Source organism: Lotus japonicus, chromosome 5, assembly GCF_012489685.1.
Source record: "Lotus japonicus ecotype B-129 chromosome 5, LjGifu_v1.2".
Lineage (NCBI taxonomy): Eukaryota > Viridiplantae > Streptophyta > Magnoliopsida > Fabales > Fabaceae > Lotus > Lotus japonicus.
Window position 1 is genome coordinate 61,071,827 of NC_080045.1, and position 15,898 is coordinate 61,087,724.

General features: G+C 35.4%; 1 protein-coding gene across 2 annotated transcripts; it reads right to left on the reverse strand.

Moving 5' to 3' along the window:
- Positions 1 to 4,961: 4,961 nt before the first annotated feature.
- On the reverse strand, positions 4,962 to 8,746 carry LOC130720671 (RNA-binding protein 2-like). 2 transcript variants are annotated; one of them, XM_057571348.1, is made up of 6 exons: positions 8,523 to 8,746; positions 6,781 to 6,920; positions 6,404 to 6,695; positions 6,228 to 6,289; positions 6,026 to 6,107; positions 4,962 to 5,309 (listed from the first exon to the last, which is right to left on the reverse strand). In XM_057571348.1, exons 1-6 carry the CDS (start codon positions 8,602 to 8,604, stop codon positions 5,206 to 5,208), a joined length of 762 nt encoding a protein of 253 aa, XP_057427331.1. In that variant the 5' UTR covers positions 8,605 to 8,746; the 3' UTR covers positions 4,962 to 5,205. The 2 variants fall into 2 exon arrangements, with proteins under 2 accessions (XP_057427331.1, XP_057427332.1); XM_057571349.1 differs by having other exon boundaries at positions 6,404 to 6,692; positions 8,523 to 8,744.
- Between the last annotated feature and the right edge of the window lie 7,152 nt (positions 8,747 to 15,898).

Below are 15,898 nucleotides of genomic sequence, written 5' to 3' on the forward strand. Positions count from 1 at the left end.
AAATTCTGCTGTCAGCTCCTTTCTTCTACTAATGCCGGAAACATCAAGCTCACCCCTCTCATCTAACGCATCCAGCCTGCCTATTTCCTCAACAATTTTATTTATATGAACCCTTGGATCCCCGAAAGAATTCTTGGACCAGTCCCTTAAGTCCTTCCTAAGTCTTTTTAATTTTTCCTTTAAAACATAAGCTCCCCAACCATCTATCCCTGTTCTACCCCAACTATCCTTTACACACTTTTTGAAGGAAGAATCATCTAGCCAACAATCAAGAACTCGAAAAGGTTTAGGGCTAATTAATATATAATAGAATGATTAGTGCCTACAGGATCTGGAAGTTCCACCACTCAACCTCCTTCAAAATCCTATTATTTCCAGGTTGACAAACGATACAAGCAGATGGTAAAATTTTCTCCTTTTCTTCCTCTTTTCCTCTTGCTATTGTCCCTGAGTAAACCAAGCTAGGTGGGTGTGGCTTGGCTGTTTGCATCTCCTTCAAACCCTCCCTCCCTCACCCCCAAAGCTCCCCCTTTCCACCAACCACCTCCTTCTTGACCCTGTTTGAGCAAGATCCAGACGAACCAGAGCCAGATCGAGCCATACCCACCACGACAAACCCAGATCGAGACAGATTGAGATGAGACGACGCACCACCATGGCTGCAAACCAGTGGTTTCTGTTGTGTTGGTAAAACATAGATGTTGTAACAGTGATGAAAAATGGGAACTTGCATCTTGTCTCTTCCCAATTTCATAATTTTTGAGATAGTTTCTGGTGTTTCCAAGCAGTTGTTTTGCTTACGTTTTTTGTGTTCTATGGTGTTTTTTTTAGCCTAATCTTTACTGCAATATTTGATTTTTTTTGTGAACTTATAAAACCCAGAAAACGATCTGGTGAAAGAAAAAAAGAGACTTAAGATGCATAAACTTTGGTTCTGGTTCTGGTGGGTTCTTGGGGATGGTGGTCTGGAGTTGAAGATGAGGAACAAAAGGAAAGAGGTGAAGGTTGTTGATGATGAATGAACTGATCCTATTAGCTTAAATCATACATTAACATTACTAATTATATAACTAATTATACTATAATATATTAATTATTTTATTTTTGAAAAATTACAAATTACCTACAAAACCTGTAGTAGCAGGTAAAAAGCAGGTGGTGTAACCATGGACCAGCAAAAACTGGTCCATAGTAAACGCGTCCGTTGGTTGTCTTATATCTTTGGACACTTGAAAAAAAATACAAGTGTTTTGGTGGTTGTCTAATTTATTTTGTATAAAGTTAAATAATTCTATTCTAAATGGACAAGAAATAAATGAATTAAAAATTACAATTATTTTATTATATTTTTTCCAAACAAAATTATTAAGTCTTTAAAATGAGAATGTAATTTAATGGAATAAGATAAAAAATCTTAAATTTATTATTAAAGTATAGTAAATTATCTCGAAACTATATAAGAGATTAAATTAACTGAGTAAGTTTCTCTCAATAAATTCTTCTCCACACATATCATTTAAGGATGGAACAATATTCAATTAAATGCTTAGAAAACTCAATTATATACCAATTAATAGTGTTAGTGTTGGGTTTTCTTTTGATAACGACAGCAAAGAAAAGAAAAAAAGACAGAAGAAACTATGGCCTTAAAAAGGCCACCCCAATAATACTAAGTTTATGTATATATACTTGCTTTCATCCTTATTGTGGGTTGATTATATTCAACTTTCTAACGATTAAATATAGAATTTGACATATTTTACAAAATTAAGATGTGAGTTTAAGTTGTTAGCATGATATATATATATATATATATATATCTTTTTTCAACCAAATTGTCGATTCATAACAAATTTTATTATTCTATAATAAAATATTTTAAAGGTATTATTGAGTTAATATATATATATATATAAATTTACAACATAATTCAGATAAAAAATGGTTCATAAGATAGCTTCTGATCAGAAATATATTGTAAATAACATGTGTTAAAAATTAATCTACCTATAAAAAAATTATATAGGGATTAATTTTTAACACAGTTCACTATAGAACTGCCTTATCTATAAAAAATAAAATATTACATGTAAAATTTTAAATCCATACATATATTAAATGTTTATGCATTAATTAAACAAAATAACTAGTATAAAGCAAACCATATTTATGGTATACAAAGATAGTATTACTGTGAAAATAGAAATAGCATATACTGCGGTCTCTCGGATTAATGTATTTTTGCTTTTAACCAAATTCTGTTCTTGCACGCAACTCAGGTTGATAATTAACATTAGTTAGGCAAGACAATGATATCAAGTATATGCCTTTGGAGATGCCAAGTAGAGTAAAGAAAAGATATGAGCTTGAAACAATGCTTTTGCACATGTGGGGCAAGTGGGGGATTACATGTTGCCTTTTTCACTTTCCCCTCATCTCTGGCCCTGAATGAGTGCAATCATGTGCATGCCATGCACAGCATCAATTAGCCTATCGTTTTTTCCAGTAAACCAGCCAAATGCATTCTGTCTAACAACAAAGCATAATTTCCAAAATTACTTATCTCTGTTTTAGGTCCTTACAACTTTTGCTTTGCTTTTTTGCTACTTCCATGACATGACAACTTCAGGCCCAAATATGTAGGTTTGGCCCAAATATATAGGTTTGGCAATGCTAGTACAATTACTCTAGAAGTTACACTAGTACCATTACTCTAGATCGGGACGAAATGATAAAGTGGGTTCAAGGCACGGAACAACTCACTTAGTGTGTGTTTGCTTTTGTGTTCAAGTTAGTTGAAATGTTGTTCAAAGTATGAATCATGATTTTTAGAGCAAAGTGAGCGAACAAATCTTACTTGCAACGTTGATAAATGAATGTTTACTTTCATTCCAACTGTTATTCAAATAGGTTCTAACCTGCCATGCAAACGAGACGGGTTTGGCGAAGGAACTCATTGTCCTGCCCGATGAGCTAACGACAAGGGGAAGAACGGGGCGGCCGATCCAACTTGACATAACATTTTTTTTTTTCATTTTTGTTAAATGTAATTTTAAATATTTTAGCATGTTAACTCTCCATCTCTCAAAAAAATGTTTTTGTAACTCTTTCAAGTTACATTGCTTATTTTTAAATTGTATGGCCGATCAACCCGTCAATTTGCACTAAATTTTTGGTGGGTTAACTTGTTCACACCGCTTAAGACAATTTAACAGGTCATTACGAGTTAGTCTACTTTGCCAACTCTAAAGGATGACACAAATATGGGTTTACCGGGGTTGATTGCATCAAAGTCACAAATGCAAGTCACGCATTTAATTAAGATTTGATGGATCATATTTTAAGCATGTATTTATATAGTATCCCCGGCTGGTTTAAGTCTTGTATGATATCTTTTAATGTATATAGATAGGAGTACTCCTTGTACCTCTTTATATATTTTTGCTTATAATTTTTTTTTATTCAATGAATCAAATAGGAGCCATCAAATTTAAATCTAGCGAAACATATCGAGTTATTGTTGTGAGTACATAAAAAAATGACTACAATCAATCTGGTCCCCCGAACAGTACTAGTACCATCAAGCAAGACCCCATGGTAATTTCCCTTAACGAATAAAAAGGGAACACCATGCGAGCTCTGGCTAAGGCAAGGTCCCACAATCATTTATTATTTTTGCTTCCTTATGCAATACTTTCATATACTAACAATATGCTTAAATAAGGAAATCAGAAGAAAAGTCAGCCACCAACTCCAAAAATGACGCCAATGGATGACACCAAAAGATTGATTGAAAGTAACAGAACTCTACTACTTTAACAAATTTAAGACATGTAACTATCCATCTTCCATCATTTCAATTTAGGCTCTCATACCATTCCGAGTTATCACATTTTTCCTGTAGTAGCAACTAGAAAGAAAAGTAACACAGCTCATTGATGAATTAACAACCCAGAAAATGCATTAATGCTGAAGATTCATGTCTTCATGAGACTAACTATGAGGTACCATGTGTTTGCTCTTGATGGGAATTTTCATAGGTTGGTTATTACTTGATGGGGTGTTTATTTTATTTTCAAATGATGACGATCGAAATTATTTTAGTCTGGAAAATAATTACAATAAAACAACATCAATACCATAACTTTTCTGACACCCACAATAATTGCTTTAATTTGTATGATATCTATTTCTTTCACTTGTATTATTTTTGTACGTCAAAGAGGCAGAATGGACCACCTTCCCCTCAAGGTGAAATTGCTTTTGGAAAGTGAAAGCATTCTCATTATTGTAAATGACTATTTGCTTCAAAATCACACAGCATTCTCAAATGCATTTTACCAAAAAACATCACACCAACAAATAATAGAAAGCATATTGATTTTCTTGATAATAATAATAGACTTAACGACAATATCCAAATTTCAAATCCTCTTTATGATAAGAAATTCTTTTTAGTTACTTTAAAAATAAATTGCAGAACGATTTAAGTTCCAACCTCCAAATTATATAGCTTTTTTATGATACTGCACGTTTTAAATAATTAAGAAATACTAAAAAGACTTGTTTAACACCTTTAATAAATATAATTAAAATGATTAAAATTTTGTATTAGTTAAAATATCAATGATATCATCTTAGTATATAAAAAAAATTACATAAAGGAAAAGTTGAATTATAAAAGAACCTATCAAACCAGGTCAAAAAAGGCGTCCAAAAAGTCTCTTATGTATGAAGACGGATTTGCATCTCTTGAGGGAAAATAAGATTATTGGAGCAATTTTTTCCCTAAATTATTATACCTATGACCTATCTCACCAAGGAAAATAGCTGTAGGCTGTGGAAGAGAAACAGAGAATATGCTTCTCCATATCAATCTCAATAGCAATCAGATTACCAATTTTTTTAGCTATGGACCGAGATATCATGTAACATTTTGGCAACAAAAAAGCAAACGCTACTAGAAATAAGACATCAGATTCATATTAAAATTACCAACATTGATACAACACAATCAACAGCAGTGACCATCCCAAAAATGCCCATGTGTTACATTTTCTCAAATGCAATAGTAGTTTGATCTCAGCTCGTTAATACTATGTGCACCTCACGAGCTCTAACTAGGATTCTAGCTAGGAGAGACTAAATTTGCACATAGTGCACACCAACCCTATGTATAACCAAAACGCCCTAAGGTGAATCAGCTCACCTCTTGCCACGAGGTCCAGCTCCACTTCTGGGACCGGGAAACCGAGAAAACTGAAGCCGCAAGTGACTAGACTCAGGACTGAGTTCATCAACTTTATAACCTGTGCCATCCAACCATAATGTCAGCAAACATAATGAAATTTGGGTACATAAATATGTGAATACATCATCGAGTTCAAAAATCCTATAAGTTTGAGTGACTAAGATACTCAGAAGCATGGTCATTAGTTTGCCAACGACATGCACGGCTGACTATTGCAGAACTTTGGAGCTTACTTAGGTGACTTCCAGAAATAAATCATGATACTGGTGACACTGATGGTGAAAATGTCAAACTTTTATTAGAGAAAACACACTCCCAGTGATGGTCATTAGTACAAAGAAGACGTACACAACAAGAGTGCAGAACAATAACAACTTCAGAAGTGATGATGATAGTTAATAGAACAGAATAGATATCTTGGTGTGTGTTCATTAAGTACTTTGAATGATAAAATAACCAATAGAACCATGGATGTGGGTACTCATTGGCACTCATTTGAACAAACCTTTACATCACAGGTAACTTACATATAGACATTCAGCATAACAGAGCAATTAAAAACTTTCCATGTTGAAATCCTTTTAGTTCAGCAAATTGAGTTAGATAAAGAATATCATACTGATGCACTTGCTTATAAACATCGAAAATTCATTATGACTTAATAACCACATCCAAAGGGCAGTCTTCAACATGGTGATATGATTCTTTATTAAATGACTTCCACAACTAAAACATGAAATCGATTTCCTTAAGTCAGCAAGTTATAAGTTATACCTTGTAAGGCACTCAAAGCAGTTGCTGCACAAGCCGGATTAGCAAAATCTACAAAACAAAGGATTAAAGGATCTCCACCTCGCTGCAATAAACAAGCATTTCACCATTAAGATAGGACAATGGAACTTTCAACCAATAACCAGAGCAATGACAAACCATGTCAAAGGTGGACAAGCACAACTGTTATGAATGGCGCACTTACATGTTTGGATTCTTTGGTCACAAGTCTCACTTCTCTATATCCAACAAAAGGGCGAAAAATATCTAAAGATCACATTGAGGAACCTAAATAACTGAGTTAAAAGGAATGAAGCTCAGGAGACAGATAAAATCATGATGGTACAACTCCTAAAGCGTATCTCAGAACAAAAAGGATACGGGCCACTTCCCTTTTTGTGCAGTCCGATGGAAGACCTTCAACATATAAAGTACTCGAAGCATCTGGAGGTAGAGGAACTGTTTCAGGTCCAGGCCTGGAAACTGCATCTACTGGTAACTGACCGCCGTAATTGGCATTCCGTCCATTTCGTGCAAGATCATGGCCACCACCACCCAGATGCCCCATGACCGCAGGATCACCTAGTGAATGGCCTGGCAACCCACCAACACCCCTTCCCAATCCAACACCACCAATTGTGCTGGCTTCCCCAGAATTAAATGAAGTAAGCTGCTTCAAAACAAAACACGTTGAACACTTTTAGCAAACAAAGAAAGCACGCAGGCACACACATTATATATATTGGTAAATACGTTACCCCCGCACTCTGAAGGTAGCGGTCATAAGCAGACCCAAGAGTTTTTGTGTCCTTTATCCCCTGGTGACCAGTACGGTCATTATCTCGTGAAATAAAATTATGCATGTCATTAGCTGAAGTAAGACCCGAAGGTGACATATCTGCAATGTAACAAAATCTAGTATCACAACATGCTTCAGCAAAAATAACTGAAGTTGAAAAACACATTAAGAGTTTCCTTTTATTCACAGTATACAAAATAAAAGTTGAAAAACACATTAAAAATGAACTACTAGTACTACAACGGTTACTGATTGTTCGAGAGAACCAGTACTCTCCCTAAAATTCCCTAATTACAATCTTGATACCCTCCTTAATCCTTCTCCCTCTTATTTATAATAGCCTTACACCATTCTCTTTTTAACCCACTCCCTATAACTAACTATCCATTCTGCTAACTATAACTATTGGCTACTTAATTACAAAAAGCATCTCCTTAAGAGGTCTAGTTCCTACGAGTACCCTACCCTCAAAGATCCACCTTGTCCTCGAGGGTGGGGCAAGGGAAAACTCCTAAAGATCCACTACACTTCTGTGGACAGTTCTCACGATTCTCGTTCAACTGATAAAATGGGAGCCACTAGTGATGGTTGTAATCAAAATTCTACCAGGTCAACTGTTAAACCCTCATGTTCGACCAGAGCTGTAAGCTTTCAGCAGATTACTCCACCCTGCCAATGCTTCTTATCAACCTTAAAAAGCTCATAATATTCACTGCCAATATCCCCATCACATCACTGAGAAAAAGATTCATGTCACACAAAAAAAAAACAGAAAAGATTCAGGGTAGCTGAGGTCTCCATTTGACCCAAATTTTGATTAGGTCCTTTTTAAGTTTTCTAAGTATTCTACCCAGATTGCATGCACAAAACAGAATGATGATATGTTCACCTATCAACCCTTTACCCGCTCAGTGCATATATATGCAATTGAGTTGAAAATGCCCCAACGTGGGAAGCTATGATCATCAAAGCAAAAAAAAAAAACTTACCACATCCATATAAGTACAGAATTGAGAGATATGGACCTATCTTGTTGATTGGGGGAGGGAAATTTTAAATACTACTCCTAAAAAATTCACCCATGTAGGAAATATATAGTTTTGGCCCTTCCAAAAAAAATACATTTATTCACCAAAACTGTAATTCTAGTTCCACCCCTGTATATATACAACAACAACAACAAAAGCCTTATCTCGCTAAGTGAGGTCGGCTATATGGATCACACTATGCCATTGAGTTCAACCAAAAACTAAATTATGACACCCTGTATAGTGTATATATACATAATACATGCTAGCAAAAGGATTTTCAGAATTTATAACATAGGATGGTAAAGTAACTTAATATATGTATGGGTGACAATTTTAGAGTTGAACTTTAATCTTCTCAAAGCTATCTATCACTCAGTCAGTGTTGACTGTTGCTCAAATTAAAACCAATTTGCCCAAAATCATAAAAAGACTTCCCTTTCCCTATGATATACCCAAAAACCCCAGCAACAGCATCCATATCCTTACTCAATTATAACATCAAACACTGAATTTAAAAGTTCAAGAACATAAAGGCATGCCCACAATCAAAAAATTATGAAACCCTAACAAGCCTAGCTGCAAAATCCAAACTTTGAAAAGCCAAACACAAATTGCCTCAAATTTATGAAGTGTCGAAACAAAAAGCAGAGAAAAAGAGATAAGAGCGAACCGTATTCAGTACGCGGTCGTTTGAGTATGCCGCCGGCAGAGGGGTACATCGCCTGCTGCCGATTCCAGTAGCCGTCCGTCATGTCGAGAGATGAAGATGAATGTGAACAAGGAGATGCTGATCAGAAACCCTAATTTGCACAAAACCAAACCCTAATTCTGGACTCGCCTGCAGAATGAAGAAAGGAACAATTCGAGAGCTCTCTTTTCGTTTTCGTTTTTTTTTAAATATAATAAGTCAAGTTTTTTTAAACTAAATATAATAAGTCAAGTTAAACAAAATAAAATAGAATCCTGCTCAAAATTGCGAAAATAATTAAATACATTAAAATAAAATATAAAGTGTCAAGTTTGGCAAATACTTAATGTCGCATTATGGATATTTTATTTTTCATGAAGTAAAATAAAAAAACTAAAAAATTACGGTCGTCTCGAAGAATGCTGTACTCGAAGAATTTGTCCATAATAGAGGGAACGTCTCTCTAGAAGAATGTCCCAAATTGTTAACCTAAGATGAAGAAAAAAATAATGAACTTAGCTAATAAATCTTCAATAGCATTACCCTTGCGAATGATGGAATTACACAGCTTAATTGAAGCATAATGAAGCTTGAACAAGCTTAGAATCAGGACAAAGAAACTCAACTTGCCTAAAATCGTGTTGCCAACAAACATTTAGCCCATAAAGAATTGCTTACAGCTCAGCATGCAAGCTATTAGCAATACAAACGTGACCGATATATCCAAGAAAGCAGCCTTCATCCTCATATTGCACCGCACTACCAAAACTCGACAACCCCATATTGCCCAAAGAATTGTATCAATATTAAGCGCGAGAAAGCTCTACCTAACCGACACAAAAGAGTGAAACACATTTGCAATCACAGTCTTGCTGGAATATCATCATAAAAATAACTTGTTGGAACTGAGATAAGAAATGAGACAGGTTAGGAGGAAGAAAAAGTTAACAACCGAGAATCATCAAAATGACTAGAAGTGAAGACATCTTGAACATAATATGTGAATAATGAATATCAACACACAAAACCTTCTCACTCCAAGGGATACCAATAGACCAATTGGAATACCAGAAAAAAGAATTCACATGACCTAATAAAAAATTAAAAACATCTGACAACGTATTTCTATATTTTTAAAATGATTTTAAAATAAAGAGTCTACTGTCCGTAGAAGTCATGAAATCACTTCTTACAACATACTTAGAAGTCATGATTTGAACCCAAAACTTATGAGCCTGCTAGATCAATCTCCATATATGTTTGCCGGTTTGCCCAACAAAGCAACATTGTTCATCCTTGCACTTCAAATTTAGATTATATATGTTTTTAGTCTCTTAAAATAGAAATAGAATAGAAAGTGAACTGATGCTGCAAAATATTTTTTTAGCAATTCTCTTTGGGCGAAACTATTGGGGCCACCCCACATCTAAGCTCACCAAAAGACAGGCCCAAATCAAACAAAGTCAAGAGAGTGTAGTCTCAAGACTGAACAGAAGAGGTCTGGTTTTGTAGTGCAGAACTCATGTGCAAGCTAAATCTGGCCGAAAGTGACTTTCCACTTAAAAGCCCAACATATGTTCAACCAGCCAGATAAAGGCCCAAAAAATTGCTGCCTTCAAGTTCCAACTTCCTACCCATCTTAGAATCATTGAATCAAGAAAAAAAAGTTCTATCATATGGCAAATTGGTCACAATATGTCAAAGGAAAATCAACATTTTTGTTTTTTTTTTACAATTGTAGGTTGCTATAGACGTTTACAGAGTGTGGTAGTTCTGTATATGTTTGTTTCTTTTCATAAGAGATTACAGATAAATGAATGAGTACCAGGAAAAGAAAAACACACAGTAGCTTTTTCTTTCTTTACCTTATTTTGGATGGAATATATTCTCTATTTTTTGTCAATGTAGCTACAGTTACCATATTGATTCTGGAATACTGCAAGTTCATTCTCAAACTGCATATAAGGTCTGTAGAAAATAAAGGATCATTATTCACTTGAGTATAACTGTAGTTCCAATTTGTACCCAAACAAATGGCAAGTGTAGTTCCCATATTTTGTTCTTTTCTTTATTTCAGTAGTGTTGGGTATGAAAAGGTTTCAAATTGTGTTTGCCTTTTGGAAACTAAATGAGGGAAAGAACAAACTAACAGTGTGTGTGAGTGCAGTATCCCAGTGTTCAGATTTTTTTACAAACATGTTTGAAAAAATAAATTATTTGCAACTCAGAAGAAGAAGAAGATAAAAATATATGAAACTCACATATATGCAATCACGTGTCCTATAGAAATCAGGTTACAAATATTGTAGAATTACTAAATTTTGCGTTACAATTCTTTATTTATTTGCATCTATATAGCTTTACTAATTTGTTATAGGTTTCTCCATTCAAAAATAGAAAATTCTCTTCATCAACACCCAGATGCTCTCATGTTGATGAGTTAAGTGTTGAATTAAAGAGTTTACAGTCTATAAAAGAGAGTCAAAAAACCCAAAAGTAATAATGGTAGTAAACTAGTAAGTAGTAATCTAATACTTTTATTTCTAGGGTTATATTGTAATCCTACTTCATTCATGCAACTCACTTCACTCTCTGCATTTTGTGAATAAATGATTATATATGTACATGTGATTTATGACATTCATTCAATCGACATATCACTTAGCTAGTTACGGTTAAAAACTGCTGCTAACTAGTACGTCAATTGTATGTAATGATAACATTTTCTTTTCTTTTGTGAATGGATATTTCCTTGTGGTGAGAAGTTATAAGCAGTTATTACAAGTTACAACACAATCAACCATCTCATTCTCATCAATTTGTCCCTATTTTCACAGAGCACGTGGGTCCAACTCTATATATGTGCCTCAATTCATGGGGCCCTTAACTTAATTATGTCAAAGAAACCCCAATCCTTTTGCCGACCCTGCTGCTTATGCAGTGCTCGCCTCCTTCATCAAATTCAATTCCCTGATCTTCTGTGTGTACGCAGGCAGACTTTCCATTTAAAATAAGGGACATTATCAGTTTTAATAAATTTTAAAGAAGAAGAATTGCACCAAATTATATTTTTGTCACATGCTATCTTTGGTTCAAAGGAGATTGTGAGAGATAAGGGATTTTCAGGGAGGAGCGCCAATGTGAAAATTACTCAAACATGGTAGCTGCTTAGATAAAAATAGAGAAAATGTATAATATGAACCATAACTTTTACATAAGATGAATATTGTGGATCACTTGGTGATCAATGATGTAATGGCGTATTCGCCTAGTTTGATTTAATTTAAATGCAGGTCAATTTAAAAAAATAACATAAGGATGGAGATCCCTGCACAAACTACCTAATTTTTTGGTTACCCCATTTGGAGTTTGGATCCCATTTTGGAATTTTTTTTTTCCATATGAGATAACAATGGAGTGAAAATCTCATCGACACAAATATGACGATGAAGATAGACTGATAGAGATCATACTTCCTACTCTTACAGAGTTCTCGCCCCATGTGTATGAAAATATAACAATATCCTTGACAAAAAAAAATAGATAAAAATATAATAAAGACCTTAACCTGGGGGGAGGGGAGAATCATTTAATTAAAATTTAAATGCTAACATTTACATTTCAAATTGTTTACTTTGAAGATTTCACATAGTTTTTTTTTTTACACCGGAAAATTTAAAGATTTCACATAGTTATTAATGTTAAATTTTAATTGAAATTAATTGTAGAATTATGATGAACTTAATGTAGCAAAATATACATTCATTTGTGATTTTAAATTTAGTGCATATTTTTTATGTTATTCACTTTCTTCTTTCATTTTTATAAATTTCAAAGATAAATAAAGGTTTCCACAAGGACATATGGGGAGGCCAGGAATGGAGACGAGGGTCAAATATCCCTATGCAAGTATTTGGAATGGGATGAGGATAAGAGAAGGGGTGCGGAGATGGGAACAAGGAGACACTCCTCATCCCTCACCTGCGCAAGTGCCAACTCTTTTTTTTTGGTGCAAGGATAAAAGAAATACAGAAACAAGAAAAACGAGGCTAAGGCCTCAGAAACGAAACTCCTAACGCGCCCGCCAGGAGATAGCTACTCAACTCTGCTGGGGGACTCTGTAAAATCACCAACTCCTCCTCCTGGTTAGCACCATGCTTCGCGAGTAAGTCAGCACATGCATTTCCTTCACGCAGCATATGAACAAGTTGCACTTGCCAAGAGCGAGAAGGTGAGAAAACAAATCTTCTATAGTTGGTTCAAGAAGAAATTTGGATATTAAATAAATTTACTTATTTCGCCCATACTTTCAAAATATGTATTTTTTTTAATTACATGAGGAAAATTAACAGTAAAAAAGAAAAACTAGCTAACAACATCTAAATACAAGATGCAAAGAAAAGGAAGGAGGTCTCCTCCAAACTTAGACTAGGGTGCCACATCTCCCCGTCTCACGAGCTAAACAGTCTGCTGTATTATTCCTTTCCCGCTCACATGATTGATCTGAATACTTTGAAATCTCACCATCATGCTCCTAATACGATCGACTACATCACAAGCCAATGATTTTGAGTTTTAATATATGAGTAAGGATATTTAATCATATAATTTATTTTCCTATAAAAATCCTTACAAAGGGAAACTAAAATTGGTATATTACCCCTATTTTTAATATTCTTGGTCATGCAAACAAATTTGGGCAGGTCTCTGATGTTGAATATGAGTAATACAACCTTATTGACCCATTATTATGGGGTATGAGAGTTTCCGACGATCACTCCGACCATAATATCACCCAACCAGGCAACACTGCTCCCCAATCTCAACCTCTTTGCAACTCTTGGCACTCGCTTGACTGGGTACTAGAGTTGAGGGACACTTTTCTTATGTCTATTCCGATCTCATCCAAACTCGACCAGGCCATGCCGTTCAACGATCATAGGCCTCCCGATCATCTCAACCCCAACTCTCCAACTAATGAGTTTCCTCATCATCTTTACCTACGTTTACCATTGACTTCACGAACGAGGACATTTACCTACGTCTTCTCACTACGTCCTATCAAAGGTCTCATCCTCTAGCCTCATGCGTAGACGTGGAGCTCGCAACTTCGAGCATCGCACACGAGCGAAACCTAGCCCTCTGATTCAAGGGATGGACAAGAGATCCAACGACGAACACTCGGGATCATAGCCCGCACTAATTACCTCCTGTATATCTCAAGTTCTCACTCCCACATGAAAGGTGCCTAAAGGAGTAACTGTAGACATACATTTTCCCCAACTCATAATTGCAATATCCCCTTCTTCCCAATATCTAACATAGGCATCAAAGTGTCATTGCTAGAACCCACTCCTAGACGTTGTTGATGACGGAGCCATGACACTCCATCCAAACCATCGAAAAGTTGTCAGTTCCTCCCATCTCAACACTCTTGCAGTAATTTGACTAGACTGGTCTGATCAAAGGGGAATTAGAGGATTTGCATTGTGTTCTCCTCTATTTCTATTTTACCAAATAACTTGAAAACATTTTCTCACCTTGCACCAAAGAAAGCATGGAGGAGATAGACAAAGAGAGCCACATATGACATCACTTCATTGAATGCCCTGAAGTACCCAAGTCATTGATGAGGGACATATTTACATGCTGCTGTGGGAGACTTAGCACAACAGATTCAGACTTTCAGAACCTTAGTCGGCCATTAATTTCCATGAAGGCCCACTGATCCACCTAACCAGACAAAACTCCCCCCAATTTGCTCTCAATACATGTATCCTTTATGTAAACACAAGAATATGTACCATTGTTTTCCTCTCCTCCCATTCACTAAATGTGTGTTTGTTTATTCATTAAATAGAATGTGAATATAATTTTTCTCAATCCAACAACTTTACTCAGTTGGAAAACTGTCTTAAAAAGTCAAATATGTCATTATAATGTGTTTTCAACTAAAAAACAAACACATTCTTAATTCATTTGGTTTGGGCATTTTGGTTATACTCTTTTGGCTTGTTTCAACTGTCACAACTTGTTAAGACTCAGAACACCCTCCCTGAGGAGCGAGGACCCGTTCCAAGGCCTCTTAAATGCTTTCCTAGTCTCTTGGTTTTAATTGGGTAAAAGTCCTATTGTTTCATGTTGTCTCATTTATTGCTACAACCTACCATATCCTAAAGCACATGACCCTGCTGCATTTACTCCACCCGATGGCACTTGGTAGCATTTCCATTCTTTCATATATACTTCACCAACAAGCTTCTCTTGCCACTACAATCACTCCTTAAATTCTTTCATTTATTATGTAACAAAAGATCTTTGTAGCTTGCACCATTCATTATAATTCTCTGTCTTGCTTCTTAACTCCTTCACTTTCTCTTGCTATAAAGGAAGTACTCACTTGGTTGGACAAAATGGAGAAAAGACACCTTCATGGGTTGCTTGTGCTGCTGCTTTTGTTGTTATGCTTCTTTGGCCATAGTTATGGCTCTAGACACACTCATGTTTTCAGGGTGCAACCTAAGGCTCACACTTCTTCACCTCCAAATTTCTTTGGTTTGTTGCCAAAAGCAATGCCAATCCCTCCTTCAGGGCCTTCTAGGAGGCACAACAGCATTGGATTGCAAAGCTCATTGGGGAAACCATAGATGGATATCTGCTCTTATTCACATGGCCAATATTTCTTAAAATTATTTTTATATCATAATGTATATTGTGTCTTAATTATATTTTGTCTTTACCTTTTTCTGTTTATATTTTTAATATCATTTTCAAGGGACAAAGTAAAGGATACATGTAGAACACGCTTGAGGGTTCAAACCAAGAAAGTGTTTTGTGACTTCGGTTGAAGATCTTGTGAAAGCAAAGAGATAAAGGTGATGAAAAGCCTTTGAAATTAAGCTTAATTATGTGTATCCACTTCTGGGGTGTATCTAACAAGCAACACTATCTTTAGATACTTGTTGCACCGATATGTAAACAGTTCATGTTGCACTTAATTGATATCTAAACACGTACTAAACTTTTGATCTGGAAATGCATGTGTTGTCATTATTCTTCTTCTTGGAGAAAACAATATGCAACTTGTCCATGAATTTTCATGAAGTAAATGTTAGATTAGGAATTTAGTTTGCTGCTTCAAGTTCATCATGAGTTGTAGTACTGTTGTTCTTGTGGTTCTTGAAAACTTGAGTTTCCTTGTGTGAAATCTGCAGTAGCTTTTGAAGCTGATAAGAAGTTGTAACTGTTGCACGGAGTGACCATACATTCTCATAAAATTTCGGGAATTGACGTGCGAATCGTCTATAGTTGCGTTTTGATTTGATTTCTAGTGTAGCAAATAAATGTTCGTACGAGGA